The 15,780-nt window shown below is 41.3% G+C and overlaps 1 protein-coding gene across 1 annotated transcript in view; it reads left to right on the top strand.

Moving 5' to 3' along the window:
* Nucleotides 1-15,780, top strand: part of si:ch211-200p22.4 (phosphatidylinositol-binding clathrin assembly protein) — an 80,475-nt gene that overhangs the window by 41,771 nt on the left and 22,924 nt on the right. The window contains exons 5-11 of the mRNA XM_046064110.1: nt 2,510-2,603; nt 3,175-3,286; nt 3,657-3,763; nt 5,944-5,985; nt 9,924-10,009; nt 10,124-10,247; nt 14,969-15,102. Coding sequence (XP_045920066.1) covers nt 2,510-2,603; nt 3,175-3,286; nt 3,657-3,763; nt 5,944-5,985; nt 9,924-10,009; nt 10,124-10,247; nt 14,969-15,102 — 699 coding nt within the window. The remainder of the gene's footprint in view (nt 1-2,509; nt 2,604-3,174; nt 3,287-3,656; nt 3,764-5,943; nt 5,986-9,923; nt 10,010-10,123; nt 10,248-14,968; nt 15,103-15,780) is intronic.

Here is a 15,780-nt window from a genome sequence, read left to right as displayed (position 1 = left end):
GATAGAGGGGGGTGAGCAGTGACTGGTGACTGATGATGCATTCAAGTTGTGTGGAACTGTTGAATTTACAATTTCCATTAGATTTAATACATTTATTATGAAGTACTTACTTTGTCCAAGGAACAAGCGAATGCACAGTGAGCCATTTGTTGCAATTGGCAACCCTGCCCACTAGATGCTACTAAAACTCACGTTTAGTCCCATCATCTGGTCAAAATTACATTTGTCCAAGAAGGTCCAACATATTTTTTTTTTTTTGTCATAAACTTATCTAAAAATATCTTCTCTACTGTTGCTGCTGGATGTTAATAGCCTCCTTAGTTCCTAACTTGGGGTGAATCTTTTTGGTTGTTGTTGGAGAGGAAATTATCCCTCATTCACAAGCAGCCAGATTTTTCCCACTAGCGTGGAAATTAAACCTACAATCCAAAAATGTGATATTAACAAAGTAAATTTGGTTTGTTTAAATTTCATATTTATTGTTGGATAAAGCTCTCTCAAACCCTGCATTAACTTGTGTTTTCTGTCTCTCTTATCTCAGCGTTTCACCCAGTACCTGGCCTCCAGAAACACCCTGTTTAACCTGAACAACTTCCTGGACAAGGGAGCTCTGCAAGGTAAAGCACCAAACTCTCATTCCCCCAAAAGCAGTGTGGAAAAACAATTCAGAGCATTTTTGGTTTGTAAAGCACGTCACACAGAGCACTAGAATGTTTTAAGCAAAAAACAAAGTATTTATAAGTTAAAATGGGTAATTCAGTGGGATTGATTACTTGATTAAAATGCATCTGATGCAGTGTACATATACAGTATAATATAAAAACATATAGACAGTTTATAGGACAACACAACAAACTCCGTATATTTCCTCTCTCTTGTTTTCTCTCTCAGGTTACGACATGTCAACCTTCATCAGGCGATACAGCCGTTACCTGAATGAGAAGGCCATGTCCTACAGACTGGTGGCTGTGGATTTCACCAAGATGAAGAGGGGGTATGGGAGGGTGCACACACACACACACACACACACACACACACACACACACACAAAATGACAACCCCACTCATTACTTCACACTCATCTTGCCGCACACTGGGAGATGGGTGTTTAGCTTTTGGCACTAAAGTGAGAGAACAACAATAGACAGAAGCTGACAAAACCTTTTTATTTACGACGACAGTATTCAGTATTGAGCTTAGCTTAGCACAAAGACGAGGGTCCAACTGCCGATCCTTGACATGAAGTGCATCATATTTTTTATTAAAATTTTTTACCAGATTTAAACATGTTCATGTTTCTCTGGCTTTCAAATACAGCTAAATATTCTGTAATCTAGTGTGGTAGATGTGAAAGAACTACTTTGCTACATTACCTAAAAAGTACTAGCTTATTGGAGATTCAAATTTTTAGCCCCATAAAACCATTTGGCTGTCTTTGCTCCTTCCTAGCTCAATAACTTTAGTCATCCTATCTTATCTCAGGTTAGGATCCTAAATTGCTTATGAACCTTTAAGTCTGTTACCAAGCAACCGATGCCACTTTTCTCACCTAGCCGAGCTAAATGACTTTTGATCGCTGTTTTTTTGTAGATTTTTTTTTAATGAAACTGAAAAATGGGGCAGAAACAACAGCTATCATTGAACTTGAAGTCAGGTGACTTCAAGGTGTTGGTGACCTCCGTCGAGAAATCCAAAATTGCATAACTAAAGTATTAATCTCCCGAGTTAAGCGTTATGTGAAGAGAGTGGGCTAAAATAGCAGACACAGTCTCCGTGGTCTATCCGGCAACCAGCGGATGATGCTGTGAAAAAGAAAATAAGTCCACTGACAAGTGATATGAAGAGAAAGGCAACTCTTGTGCCCAAAGAGCAGAGGTGAAATGGTGGTGGCTCCTCCTGTGTTTCCTCACTGACGGTGGCAGAAACCCGTACTCTTCTCTGGAAAGTTAATAATACTAAAGTTAAGTTAAGAGAGTTTATTTAAGATTTTACGAAGTTAGAATTTGCTTCTTTAATAGCAAATTCTATCTTAGACTCCTCCTATCTTAACTTAAGACTTAAGATAGGAACTTTCTGTAATACGACCCCTGGTGTCCCTGGACTTGAGGTCTGCTGTTGGACCCTTCTCAAGTGTTGCCAGGGAGTCACTGCTCCAGGCCGAGTAACAGTTCAGCACATGGCCCCCAGTTTTCAGAAAGTCCAACTGTTGTGGAATGACACTGAATCTGTTGTCATGTTTATCCCGCAGAACAGACTGTCATTATTTATTTAAGCTATGTGTTTCAGTCGCCATTTGCTGCAAGCCTTTCACCTCTGGAAGCTGTTACAACTTTGCATTACTGAGAAAACTTTTGTATGCAAAACATGAGTTTTCTTTCTTCGTTTCCCATCATTTCTTCATTACTTTTTCGTGCGTTTTCCCAATTTGCATCAGAATTTGCATAAGAATTTCCCTCAACAAAGGTGCCTGCTGCAATGTTGTGTTTGTGTGTGTTTCCTGTTTTGTCAGGATTGACGGTGTGATGCGTACCATGAACACAGAGAAGCTGATCAAGACGCTGCCCATCATTCAGAACCAGCTGGATGCACTGCTGGATTTCCAGGTACTAAGTGTGTGTGCGTGTTTGTGTGTGTGTTTGTGTTTTGCATGCACGAGTGTCTCGATGCATGCTTGTCAAAGCTGTGGTCGATTCACTTTCCAATCAAAATGTAAATTAAAACCACAGTTTGAAACCTCTTTTTTTTTATTTTTATTGATGGAGTATAAGGAGCACATTATGGCAACAGATTTAAAGGTTTATTGTTTGTGTGTGTTTGTGTGTGTGTGTGCGCGCAGAAGGGAATTGGGTGGGGATTTGGAGAAATTGGTGGGTGCATTGTGGTTTGTGCCAGCGAGCTTCAAAGAGCAATAAAAATGGAAGGTGACGTTTCTCATTGGAATGCGTGTTTGCTGTTTGATAGTCTTTCTTTGTGTGTGTCTCCGCATGATGTTCTTTCCCACCTAAAGTGTATCAATACCAAGGGGTGCTGGTATTTTGAAAAAGATGTTTGTGGATATCTGAAAGAGATGTTTTCTATTTTTTTTTTAAGTCTTGGCAAGATGTGACAGAGATGCCTCGTTTACCTTTTTTCTCTCTCTCTCTCCCCCTCTCCCTCTCCCTTTCATCTTTTCAGGCCAACCCTAATGAGCTGACCAACGGAGTGATCAACTCAGCCTTCATGTTGCTCTTCAAAGACTCCATCAGGCTCTTTGCTGCCTACAACGAAGGGGTCATCAACCTATTGGGTAACACGCACACGCACACACACACACACACACACTATATCTCCTAGGATAAACACAGCCTACAGCAGTGAGCCAACTGATGCTCTCTGCTACATGTGTCACAAATTATGAGGTGTAAGTACAGCTACAGTTTGTTTTGTGTGTACACCCTCATGTCTGTCAAATATGTAAACACAAACTTAACAGCAACACACACACACATTTTGACAAGCTGTCATGTAGCCGCTAAGTGCTTCTGTTGTCTCCACTCAATCATGCTCTGATTGTTCCTGCCTCCTTTCTCCCTTCCTTCCTTTCCTCTTTTTTTTGTTGTTAATCTGTATTTCTCTGCTTTGTTTTCATCCCCGCCCTCACTTCCCCATCTCTGTAGAGAAATACTTTGACATGAAGAAGAACCAGTGCAAAGATGCTCTGGACATCTACAAGAAATTTCTTTACAGGATGACGAAGCTGTCAGAGTTCCTCAAAGTGGCTGAGGTATAGTCGCACACAAACACACAGTACACAGAAAAGTACATGCACACACACATCAGGAATTAGATTTTCTTTTTAGTTTCTGCCCACAGATTTTTTTTTTTTTGGAAGAGCAGCTCTAATTTAAATGAGCTATTCCCCACAATTTCTTGTCTGTGTCTTGTCCTGACCACATCCCCTGAACACACATATTTAAACATTATTAACACATGTATGTACACACATCACATTTTCAAACACCACTTGAATTGTGTGTTTTCCACATAAAGGCTCCATTTTTCCACATAAAGATGCCACAATTTTGCTCACACAGCTACTGTACTGTGTGCAGACAAGAGTGCTCGACTTTACTCTCACTGCCCTAAATCTGCTGTACAGACACACACACACACATATATATATATATGCGCACACACAAACCCAAAATAACCCAAAGATGGAGGATGTGGTTAGGTGCTCCGTTAGGTCTCTCTCCCTCGGCTCCCCACACTCCTCCATCTAATTCTTTCTTCTCCCGCTCTCTTCCCTCTCGGCCTGACAAAGATGGATACTCATGTGGCTCTCCTTCGCCCAGTGCCCACAGATCATCGCTCTTTTTTTTTTTTTTCTCTCTTTCCTCTCGTGCCATCGTCCTTCCCTCCCTCCTTTGTTTCAGCAGACAAGAAACTGGGAATCAGCTGCTGTAACTTCAGCTGAAGGAACTACATTGGTCTTTCGTGTTCTCTGCGTTAACGTACATTTGAATAAATGGTCCATTTGTCTTTTTCTAATTCGGTTTTAAGGCGCTACCTGAATAATTAAGTGTGTTTTTTAGACATAATTTAAAACAGTAGTGCTTAGTAAAAAGACCCGCACACATTCAGTGAATAAACTGATGAGTTGCTCTGTTTTTTACAGTACACGTATCAAACATGTCATGAATTCTTTTTTTTTTTTTTTAAGCTAAACTCTGATCTGAAGTCTATTTTCTAATCATATTCGGTCACTGTAGATCATCTGTTGTTGGCACACCCACTAAAAAGACATATATAGTATATATTAGGTCCTATGTTGACAACTTTCTCAGTAGATTTTGCGTTACTTTGCACAGTGGTAGAGGTGAACTAACTTTTTACCACCCACTCTTCTTCGCCCACTTCCACAAACTGCTGGTACTTTGAAAAGTTACATGAACATAAAATATATGTATTTTTTGATAGATTTGATTCTTATCTTAGCAGTTATTGAGTTTTTTTTTTTTTTTTTACAAACAAAACAATGTTTTTAAAATAATCCATCTACATGCATGCAAGTGTACATAAAGGAGCCTTAAAGTACCATGTCTCTTTACCATCAATGTATTATAGCAGAAAACATTATGTACACATTCATTATAAGGGTCCAGTGATCAAAAATAGCTTGTTTGTTATGTTTGTTGTTTGCCCTTTTTGTGATCATGTGTAACAACTTAATGAATATTTAAGAGTCCAAAAAAAAAACAAAGCTTCAAAGCAGGAGTTAGACGTCTAGAATGGCATCTTCAAAGAAGCGGGAGTACACTCTTATCAACTGTTATTTATATTTTCTGCTGATAAACCTGACGATGGCGACTGGTGTGTTTTAACAACTGCTTAGCAAGAAAACCAAGGTCATGTTGATGATTATTCAAAAGCCCCCCGGGGCTTAATGTTCTTTATCTGTGTCCTGAAAAGTCGACATGTTCACACACAAATGTTATCTGTCTTGAGTTGTAAATTGTCTTTTGGAGATGACTTTGGCGTAGCTGTCCTCTTTTTATTTATATATATATATATATATATATATATATATTTTTTTTTTTATGAATGTTTTTAGTGTTGTCACGTCATTATTCATCAGTTGCTACGGTCGCTCTCCCTCATTGGTCAAACATATTTATCACTGTCCAATCATCATCGTCATTCACTGTGAGGATTGGCCGTTTCGTCCGGCCAATCCAGATGTCGAAAACTTTTTCTTGTTTATTTCTGTTGTCGTTTATGTTGACACTGCCACTGCATGAAGTAATGACTCCCCTGTTTTTTTTTCTTTTTCTCATCTTCTTTTTCTTTTCTTTTTTTTTTAATGGATCCTGCCCTCTTCTTTGTTTTGTTTTCTTCTCCATTTTATCCCACCTACCTTTCTCCCCTTTTTATTTTGCTGATTTGTTTGTTTTTTGACGACAGCAAGTTGGAATAGATCAGGGTGACATCCCAGATCTCTCACAGGTCAGTGTACATCTCACCTTCCACTTCCACTTCCTCTGCTCTTTTGCGGTTTCTCACTCCTTTTCTTACTTTCCTACCTTTTCACCTTTGTCTGACTTTCCTTCAACACCACATGGTTTCATTACTCCCTCTGTGCTTTCATCCGACTACTCACACCACATCTCACCCCTACATATACCTGTGCCGCCACCTCCCCACCCCCCCATCCCCCTTACCGAATGTGTTCACCCATTCTCTCTCCTCCGCCCACTCGTTTTTATTTCAGCCATCTCGTCTGACCCGATCGTAGTCTAGGCAACTCCCCTCTGGTTTGATTGATTTCCTGCTTTCTCTTTCACTTCTAAACGCTCACTATAGATCCAACAACAGGCCAAGGTGTGAGGTTGTCCCGCTTAAACACTGCACCATCAGCAGGCCAGCTGCAGGTTTCATCACGTGGATTTGAAACCCTGAGCAACTGGCGAACAATGAGCTTTTGACCTTGCATCTACAAAAATAATGATAATTGCATCAACAAGGGGCTTAAACAAGACGGCGTCGCTACAAGGGAATAAAGACTACATGATTTCTGTTTTTAATTGTCAAGGATACAGTTGGCCTTTTGTCTAATTGTTAATTCAGAGGATTTGTTTCAAGCATGGTTTTCATCTTCCTAATGGTTTATGGGAGGACCTAAGAGAGATTGATGTCTCTGGTTAGGCAGGCACACGTGAAGTGACATAGCAGGCTGAGAAACAATGAGTTTAAATTTGATTCTGGAAAAACAGCTGTTTAAAATTCAGCGCAGTGCGATAAACTGTCATTTGTAGATCAGCTTTTTTTTATCTTCTCACAGCTTTAAAACTCCAGTCATGTGTAATAATTTTAGACATCCGGTTTAGTGTTGAAATGATTAGTGGATTAAAGGATTATTCAATGGACAGAAGATGTATCTATCAACAATAAGGCTGCAACTAACGATAATTCATTATCAGTCTGTTGATTATTGTCTCTGTTAATCGGTTGATTTTAAGAAGTCCTAAATAATGTCTTTAAATGTCTTGTTCTGTTCAACCAACAGTCCAAAACTCAAAGGTATTTAGGTAACAGAAACGTCACAAATCCGTGCAGCTGTGAAGCAGGAACCAGAGCATATTTGCTCGTAAAATGGCTAAACTAAAAAAAGTTGCTGATAAATTTTCTGTCAAACGATTAATCAGTTGAATGGATTTATAGTAATTCTGTGTGAATTATTTAAACACAAATGTCAAATATTTATTAGTTAGAGGTATTGAAATGTGAGATTTGCTGCTTTGCCGATTTTCCATAGTATTTTTAACATTTTTGACTTTTTGGCGGGCAGTTGATTGAATTCCTGTTGGGAGATAGGTTCAAAAGGACGACAAAGAAAACAGCCACTCTAATGTCTCATAGCAACCAAGTGCATCTTTACCTATAATTTACCCAGGAGATCCATTTTTAATACAGTTTGACATTCGCCTTCTTCTATTTCTTGCTTTCTGCTATGCTTTCAGTCACTGTATGCAGCTGACATAATTTTTATTGCCAAGAAGAAAGAAACATTTGGTTCAGACTTTGGTCAGCACCCTGGGTATCAGAATCAGGAATCTCTACCAATAACTGACTGATTTAGCAATAATGGGCAAAAAATAATTAGTTGCAGCCTGGATTGGATTGAAAAGTTGTCACATTGGTGTTTTTCTCTAGAAATCTTTATAAAAATCCCCCAAATGCAACTCTAAGTTATTACAGCCGCAGTGGGACGTGGTCATGTCTCACTGAAACTCAGAGTGTAGAACTGGAGGTTAACAGCAAGTGGACTGACTGTGTTGGTGTCGTCGTGAAACTGCACACTTCGCTTTGGTCGTTAAATAGACGTTTTTTTCCTTCTTCCTCGTCTGCCGCAGAAAACAAAAGGATCATACATTGTAGGTGGTGGGTTGCATACTGTACTGCTTACCCCCTCCAACCTGCTTAACCCCTTGCATGAACATCATATATGCTCGTGTGTGTGCGCAACCATACACACACTCCCCCCATACACTCCCTGGCATGCCCTAGTTTATTGTTTCCAGTGTGGAGTGATATGGCGTTGACTGAGTACAATGTGTGTGTGTGTATGTATGTGTGTTGGCCTCAGGTGGATTGCCTGTAGCTCTCAAACACACACCCACACACACACACCCACACACACACACACACACACACACCCAGAGCTCTGGCATGACAAGCTAAAGGCCATGAAACCTCCATGAATAGGAAATGAGGCTTCAGCCCTCCGCCCCTCCGTCTTCATCTGCATGAAAGTCGACTCGCTCATTTAAATTCCCCCCTTCTCCTTTTTTAGATGTTGTTTATTTCATATTGTCATGCACTGCATCATTGCTCCAACATGCATGGAGGAGGCGCTTTAATAGTGAACGACCCGAGCATTACCCTGTCGTAATTGTTTTAAAAACATATTAAGGAAACATGAGAGAGGAGAAAGGGGGGGATTCTTCCTTTTCTTCTTTATTTTTTTTCTCCTTGCCTTCCAAAGTTAGAGCCATCTCTGAACATGTTTAGATGAAAGCAAAGTACACAATATGTCAAAAGGAAGACAGGCAAGCGATGAGGAGACACCCTGTTGAGTGTGTGTGTCAGAGCTAATATTGACTGGGTGTGCACGAGGTCTTCTTTTCACCTATTCAGACCCACTGACAGTTAAAATGGTCTCTTTCTCTTCTGTGAGGCACTGTTTCTTTAACAGCCAGGCAACAGCTTGGCAAGAACCCGCTGTCTAGCCAGCCGCAAAGGACTCGGAAGCCAAAACACTCCCAAGTGTGTGTGTGTGTGTGTGTGTGTGTGTGTTTGCGTGCATGTCTGCAGCCCTACTGACAGCAGACTTAGCATTCTTGCGGATGGAGAGACAGACATGACGTTGTCATATTTTCTCAGTGGAAGAATTTCCTCTGCTCTCTCCTTGGCCAGAAGAGAGCTGAGCTATTTCTTTTTTTGTGAGTTAAAGTTTGAGATTGTAACACTTAATAATGGAGCTGCCTCGCTCGCTTTTTCCCTTCTTGTTTCCCGCGGTTCTTGAGCATTAATGAGGCATCTAACGAGCGCTGGATACATCGTGTTGTGCGATGTGAACATTTGGAGCTGAACTTGAATTTGTGGCTGAACTGTGTTTTCTGTAGTAACGTAGCATGTTTTCTGTAGTAACATAGCAACAATCCCCAAGTAACCTGCTCACTAATAGTTGGGCTCAAATTTAATGCAGCTGCCTTATGTCATCTCACAACAAACAGCAGTTTAGAGACTCTTGGCCTCATTATTTCTTACAAAAATTTGAAGAAAAAGTTAAGAAAGAGTAAGACTTTAATCTCAATCCCCACATGGAATACATGCGCAGAGACTTTGTTAAATTAGAGCAGAGACACGCTGACAAGCCAGTGCATCCTGGCACTCATTGTTCAAGTGTGATGGGACCTCACAGTGCGGGGGGAGGAGGGGGGCACTTCAAGATAAGCAAAGGGCACAGCAAAGGGAACAATGGAAAAATGAAAGAGAGCGCAGAAATGATTGCCCTCTGCTAATGTGAAGTCGGGAGCAGAAGTGGCGTGACCTCTCCTCCGCACTCCACCTTTTACCTCGCTCTTTGTTTTTCAACCTCCTTCTTTGTTCTCTCTGTCTCTCTCTTTCTCCTTTGAGTCTCCTGCTAACAGCGTGAGTGTTTGCTGCATGTTGCCATGGCTATTCTTGGAGCCTGATGCACTCTCTTACCTTCCTGTGAGACCAACTAACTCTGGGTGCTGTGTGTTTGTGTGTATGTTAAGTGTGTGTGTGTGTGTAGGCGGGTCTTTTTTTGAGCATATGAGAGAGACAGAAAGTGAGAAGAGATTCTCAAAAAACTTGAGTTGATTGCTGAATTCCTTTTAATCCCTTTTCTCTGCCAGGCCCCCAGCAGCCTCCTGGAGGCTTTGGAGCAGCACCTGGCCTCTCTGGAGGGCAAGAAGACGAAGGAGTTGAATGCAGACACCAGGTAAACATCTTCATTTCCTGCCAGTTACATCAGGTCTTCCTGAAACATCTCAAGTCAAGACCTGTGAGGGGGGAAAAAAGAGAGAAATATTTAAGTTTGGCTTGTGTCTTGCAGAGCGTCCACCCTGTCCAGCGCCGTCTCATCCCTCTCCTCCACTGGCATGTCCTTCAGCCGCATGGATGAGAAGGAGAAACAGCAGGCCTTGGAGGAGGAACAGGCCAGACTGCAGGCGCTTAAGGTAACATGTTTTGTACTTTTTGTACCAAATCACCTCTGAATCAGGGGGTCAGAGTCAGTGCTGTTGCAGCAGAAATGCCAGCAGGTCTACTAGTTGCTGCTGTCACCCTTTCATCGCCTCTTTGCCCGATTCAAGCAGCTCTCAGCTGCTACAAACGTCCTAAATGTAAATCTATGAGTTAGGCCTCATTTAACGCAGGTATTAACATGTGATTTGTATCTAGATACATTACTGTGTGAGCGCTGGCCTTTGCCACGCTTGTTATCTTTACCATGCCATAATTTATTTTTGTTGAGTCATTTTTACCTCAAAGTACTTCCAAATAGTTTATGGTCGTATGGTCAGTGCTGCTTAAACCTGTCCTTTCTCTTCACTGGCACAAAAACTGCTGACCTAATCCTTCTTTACGTTTCCTTTTCTTTAACTTGCAGATTCCCCTTTCATTTTAACCGGATGTAACCAAACTATACACCCTCTACTCCTGCTGACACAGCTAAATGAATTAGTATGGGCAGTTACACTTCTCCTTAAGAAATTGTCAACTTGTTTCTGGGAGTTGTGGTGTTATCATATCAAACACACTTAATTAAAAATACGACAATTCATTTGTAGTCTCGTGCGGCCCTCTGGCCCCCTCTTGTTTTTTTTGGACTCCAATGCATTTTATTCTGGAAAGGCAAGTCTCGTTTGGACAATGATTTCTGATCACCGGCGTTTGAGTGTAAACCTGATAGTAATAAGTGTTGGCATTATCTCCATTCTGCCCCCATTGTGATCGGATCTCAATATTGTCAATCAGTCTTTGCGAGGGATCGTTTACAAGCTAGTGTTAATACTTGTAGCTTTTCCTGGCGTTGCTTAAGCTAGCAGGAAGAAGGGGGGGTTAACTGACTTTTCAACTAACTGGGTGATTTAAAAAAAAAAAAAATAATTATTGTAATTAATAAAGAATGTGGTCATGCTGTATTGACTACATTAACACTGGGATAACCTCCAATCACATTGCAAGCCAGACCTCCTTTAGACTGTCTACTGTGCATTGAAAGAGTACACCACTGATTTAGCATTGCACTTATGTAATATTGGCAGATTTACACTGGAGAAATATAAAACAGAGTATCAAAACTTCTTCCTTGTCAAAACCTGTCACCTACATAACCCACAATTCAAGTTGGCTGCCAACATTTCAGTTGGAGATTTGGATCTGTTATATTAGTAGTGGCTAATGTAGCCTAGAGCCTCATGCATAGATGAGGAGCGGGCTATAGAGGTCTGGTAAGCTCGCTTCTTTCTAAATCCACACCCACAGATTTTTATTTTATTGTAAATCTTGTAGTCTTGAGCCCCAACCAACGCTGACTGAAGTTACACTTGATCACTTGAGGCATTCCCGCAGCTCCCTCGTGAACCATAAAGGCCTTTATACAGTGCACTCTACCCCTTTTAACATGTGTTAAAAGCACATTGGATATCCATACAGATCACTTATTAATACCATGTGTAAATGGGCTCTTTAACATGACATTTAATGCAATAGATCCAAACCACATTGTTTATCCTTGTCTAGCTTTTGTCTGTGTTTTTTTTTTTTTTTTGTAAGTGTATGTCTGTGAAAATATTCCTGCTGTATATATTTTTTGTTTGCATTGTGTGAAAGCACAGAGAGCTGCTGAGAGCCGAAGTCAAATTTCTTGTTTGTGTCAGGACGCAAGGCCAATAACAGGGGTTCTGATCTACATATGTTTACATGCATAGTAACATCTTGTAGTTTGTATGGACCCCTTTTTGTCATTTTAATGTCCCCTTACATTATTTAGTTGTGCCACTGATAAGTTAAGGTAGCTAGACTGGATAAACAAATTGTACTAGACATGGCGTTATAAACCTGTTGTATGATTTAACCTACTTGTAAGAAGAAGGTAAGGATGAGTGTGATACAGGGAAGAACAGCGGCCACTTTCAGGTTGAGTATTTGTACACGGGGATTTGATTGTAACTGCAGTCATGACCCTGATTTAAGACCATGCCATGACTGTGCTAGCAGAGCCGCAATAAAACTTCATATCTGCAGCAACTACATAACGCTAGAACCCTGCAAAATGGCACAACTTGTTAAAACAAAACGTAAAAACATATAGTGCTCCATTTTGCTGTACTGTAGAAATCAGACTGATTTTGTTGTTGCTGATAGATTGCCAAGCAACTTTTGCTGTTGGGTGAGTTCTCAACTCCATTTGAGGATAAAGGGCGGGAGTCTCTGTGGTGAGCCGAGCAATAGAAAAGTCAAGTGTAAAATGTGTTGACATTTCTTGCTCCAGCCCTGGGAGTCCTGCCTTACAGCAAACTGTAATTGAGTAAGAGCAGTGAAACTACAGAGCAGGCACACAGCGGCTCGGTGTGAGTGTTTGTGCGCGTGTGTGTCCATGTTAAGCATGCTTGCATCTTGACAGAGAAGATACAGTATGTGTCTAGCAGTGTTGCCGGTATCTCTGTGAGCTTTTGTTGATCTGTGTTTGTGTGAATGCATGTGTATATCCTGGTAGATTAGGCGCTGTGAGCGCCGCCAGTGCGTCTTGGTGTGTTTGTTTGTGTGCGCTGTTGATTGGATTTTAGCGCGCTGTTTGCTTTGTGCCCTTGGTTGCCCTGTTTCTGCCAAGGTCCGCTGATTACCTTTGGGTTTAGTTAGAAAGCGGGAGAGGGAAGACAAAGTGAGAGTGAGAACACAACAGAGTAAGGAACCGAGTGAGAGAGCCGGGGTGAGCAGGGTTCGTCCAAATACTCTAGTCCAGCTGTCTGAGCGCTCTGGTGTCCATATGGACTCAACACACACACACTTGCACGCTCAGCTACTGTCCAGCTGGGGCCTCAGCCTAAACAATAACAGCAGTTGCCATTTGTTTCTCGCTTCACTGACAGAATATGAATGAAGAGGACTCGGCCCGACTGAGACTGGTACAGCAGGAGATTGTGTTTATTAATCCGATCAAAGTCCAAATTCCTTTAAAGGTGGGAAGAGGGTTGTGTAAGTGAATGGCCATGTGTAAATTAAATAGGCAAAGGCGCTGTGAGAGCAGCATTTCCATTCCCTCTGTGGGAATCCATACTAGAAAATCTACACCTTTTTGTTGGGCTGTAAATTGCTTCCCTTGTCTACCAAACAGTACATATTCTGATAAAAAAAACAAAACTGTTGTTATATCTCGGTACATGTTCCCACACGATAAGACACAAATGTATTGATCCCTGTGGAGATATTAAGGTCACTGCCGCAGCAAAAGTAATAAGTTCCTGCGGGAAATGTAGGCAGATGGAACATAAGCACAAGAAATAAGCAAAACGGCAAGAATGATAAAAATCAATCAATAAAGCAATGACTTTTTATTTAGTCACTTGTGGGAGGTTGAATATGTTATATAGACTGCAGTGAGAAACATGGATTACTTATACTATATTTAATGTGTTTTGTTTAGATTTACACTCATTGTCATGTAACACAATGTTGAAATGTGTTGTCATACAGCATCATCTTTAAGCTACAGAGAGAGGAAGCTGTTGATCGTCATGTCCCCGTTGTTAGCAGGGTGCATCAAACTAGCCCTGAAGCAAAATTCATGCAAGGAATGAGAGTCTGGGCGGGGAGGCATAGGGAGATTGGAAATGTGTTGGAACACCTTCAAAGTGCTGGAGTGTTCATCTTGGATCAGCAGGTCAAATAACTTCTGGTAGTTTTACTGCGTTAAGTAGGCGGGTTTCTGACCTGAGAGCAGTCTGAGACTTCAGCGTTTGGTTAACTGGTTGTTGTCTTGCAAATATCAGCAGTATTTTGCCACCGTTTGTGCTAAATGAAAGTGACTTGCCGGCACAGCCACATCAGGCTTCTTATGTCTTGATTTGATCAGCATGAATGGACTGAAAACAATGCAAAAAATGAAAACTGATTGTTTGTTCTTGGCTTTACTTTAGTTTAGCTTTAGCGGTGGCTGGACTTTGCTGATGTTTGCATATCTGTCACATTTCCCCTGCACCTGGGTCTCAGCAGGACAGAGGCAGATACTGTTTGAGATAAGCTGAGTTTTTGTTTTAGCACCACACAATAACAGGGCTGGAGAGTTTGTCACTAGAAACCAGCATCATTAGTTTTAAAGTGCTTGAAACTAATCGTCTATCATCATAATGTGTATGTATCCAACACCACCAGGCAACCTTGGCAAACAATACAGAGCAATGAAACTGACTTTTGAAATTCAGTTGGATGCAGGCCTGGTTTTTGGTCTTAAATCTAAAGCCAACATCTATCTGAATATCACCAGAGCACACAGTTTTAAGCTTTACTCCCAATGACCCGATATTGGGAATGTTTGCGATGAGATGTTTGCCAAGGATCTCCAAACAACGTGGCTCAAATGGACCAAAGGGCACTTAACACAAGAAGTTACAGGAGGACAGCTGTAGGAATTATGGGTGTTTTTTCCTCTATGCGAGAATATTTATTTGTACATCCTTAAATTTACATGCGAGAGAATGTGTTTGCCATTTTCCAGGATTTGAGTGTACTGGAAACAAAACTCTCAATCATTTCCAATGGGAAATGGCTGTTTAACCTTCGTCTTCCTGATCACAGTGTGGTGTTTTTCTTTCTGGTGTGTGTGTGTGTGTGTGTGTGTGTGTGTGTGTGTGTGTGTGTGTGTGTGTGTGTGTGTGTGTCTGTCTTTGTCTTCCAGGACCAGCGCCTGAAGGAGATCAACATGCATACCCCGCCCTCTGCCTCCCCAAGCAGCCAGTCGATGGGCAGCGCCAACAACAACCACATCTCACAAACCCCGGAGTTGTTCGGCACCACGCTGTCTGCCAACAGGTGCGCGCAAACAAACACCCGTCAGCCCAAATGTTTCACTCCATGTACAGCAAGACGTTCACCATTTAAAACCAGCATGACTACGTTTTTAAGATATTGAATATTATGCACAGATAGGTAGATGCGTAGACAGACGGATATCGGTTGTGACACCTGTGGTTCTGGTGCACCCAAACAAATTCAGATAGTTGTAATAAAGACATCAATCAATAATCGGCTTTCTCTCATCATGCCATAACCAACCGAGATCTGAGTTGCACAGCGCAAGTAGTTTCCCACACAACATAATTAGGCGTGCAGCGTGTCTCCTGCAACTCAGCTCACTGTGGCTGCTCCTTCCATTACTGTTTGCAATATTTAATACTGATCCACTGATTAAAAAAAAATACAGAAAATGAGGCTGTAGTTTTGATGAACGACGCTTCACAATAAAATCCACTTATTGTTTCACCAGTTGAATGCTTTTAATGTGAACTAGCAGCAGTAGTGAAGTTCAGATTGCATTAGGAGCACCTCAACTTTATAATAGAGCTGTGTTAGGAGAGTGAACAGTGAAACAGGAACAAGATAAGTTTACAAACAGTAACGCTGGATTGCACACATGCTTCGTTTCCTGTGAATCCCTCGTTCATGTGAAGGCAATCTGAACGGCGGACCCCACCACAAACAGTGAAAACT

The sequence above is a fragment of the Micropterus dolomieu genome, linkage group LG12, assembly GCF_021292245.1.
Source record: "Micropterus dolomieu isolate WLL.071019.BEF.003 ecotype Adirondacks linkage group LG12, ASM2129224v1, whole genome shotgun sequence".
NCBI classification, from domain to species: domain Eukaryota; kingdom Metazoa; phylum Chordata; class Actinopteri; order Centrarchiformes; family Centrarchidae; genus Micropterus; species Micropterus dolomieu.
This window is presented reverse-complemented; position numbering and strand designations above follow the sequence as displayed.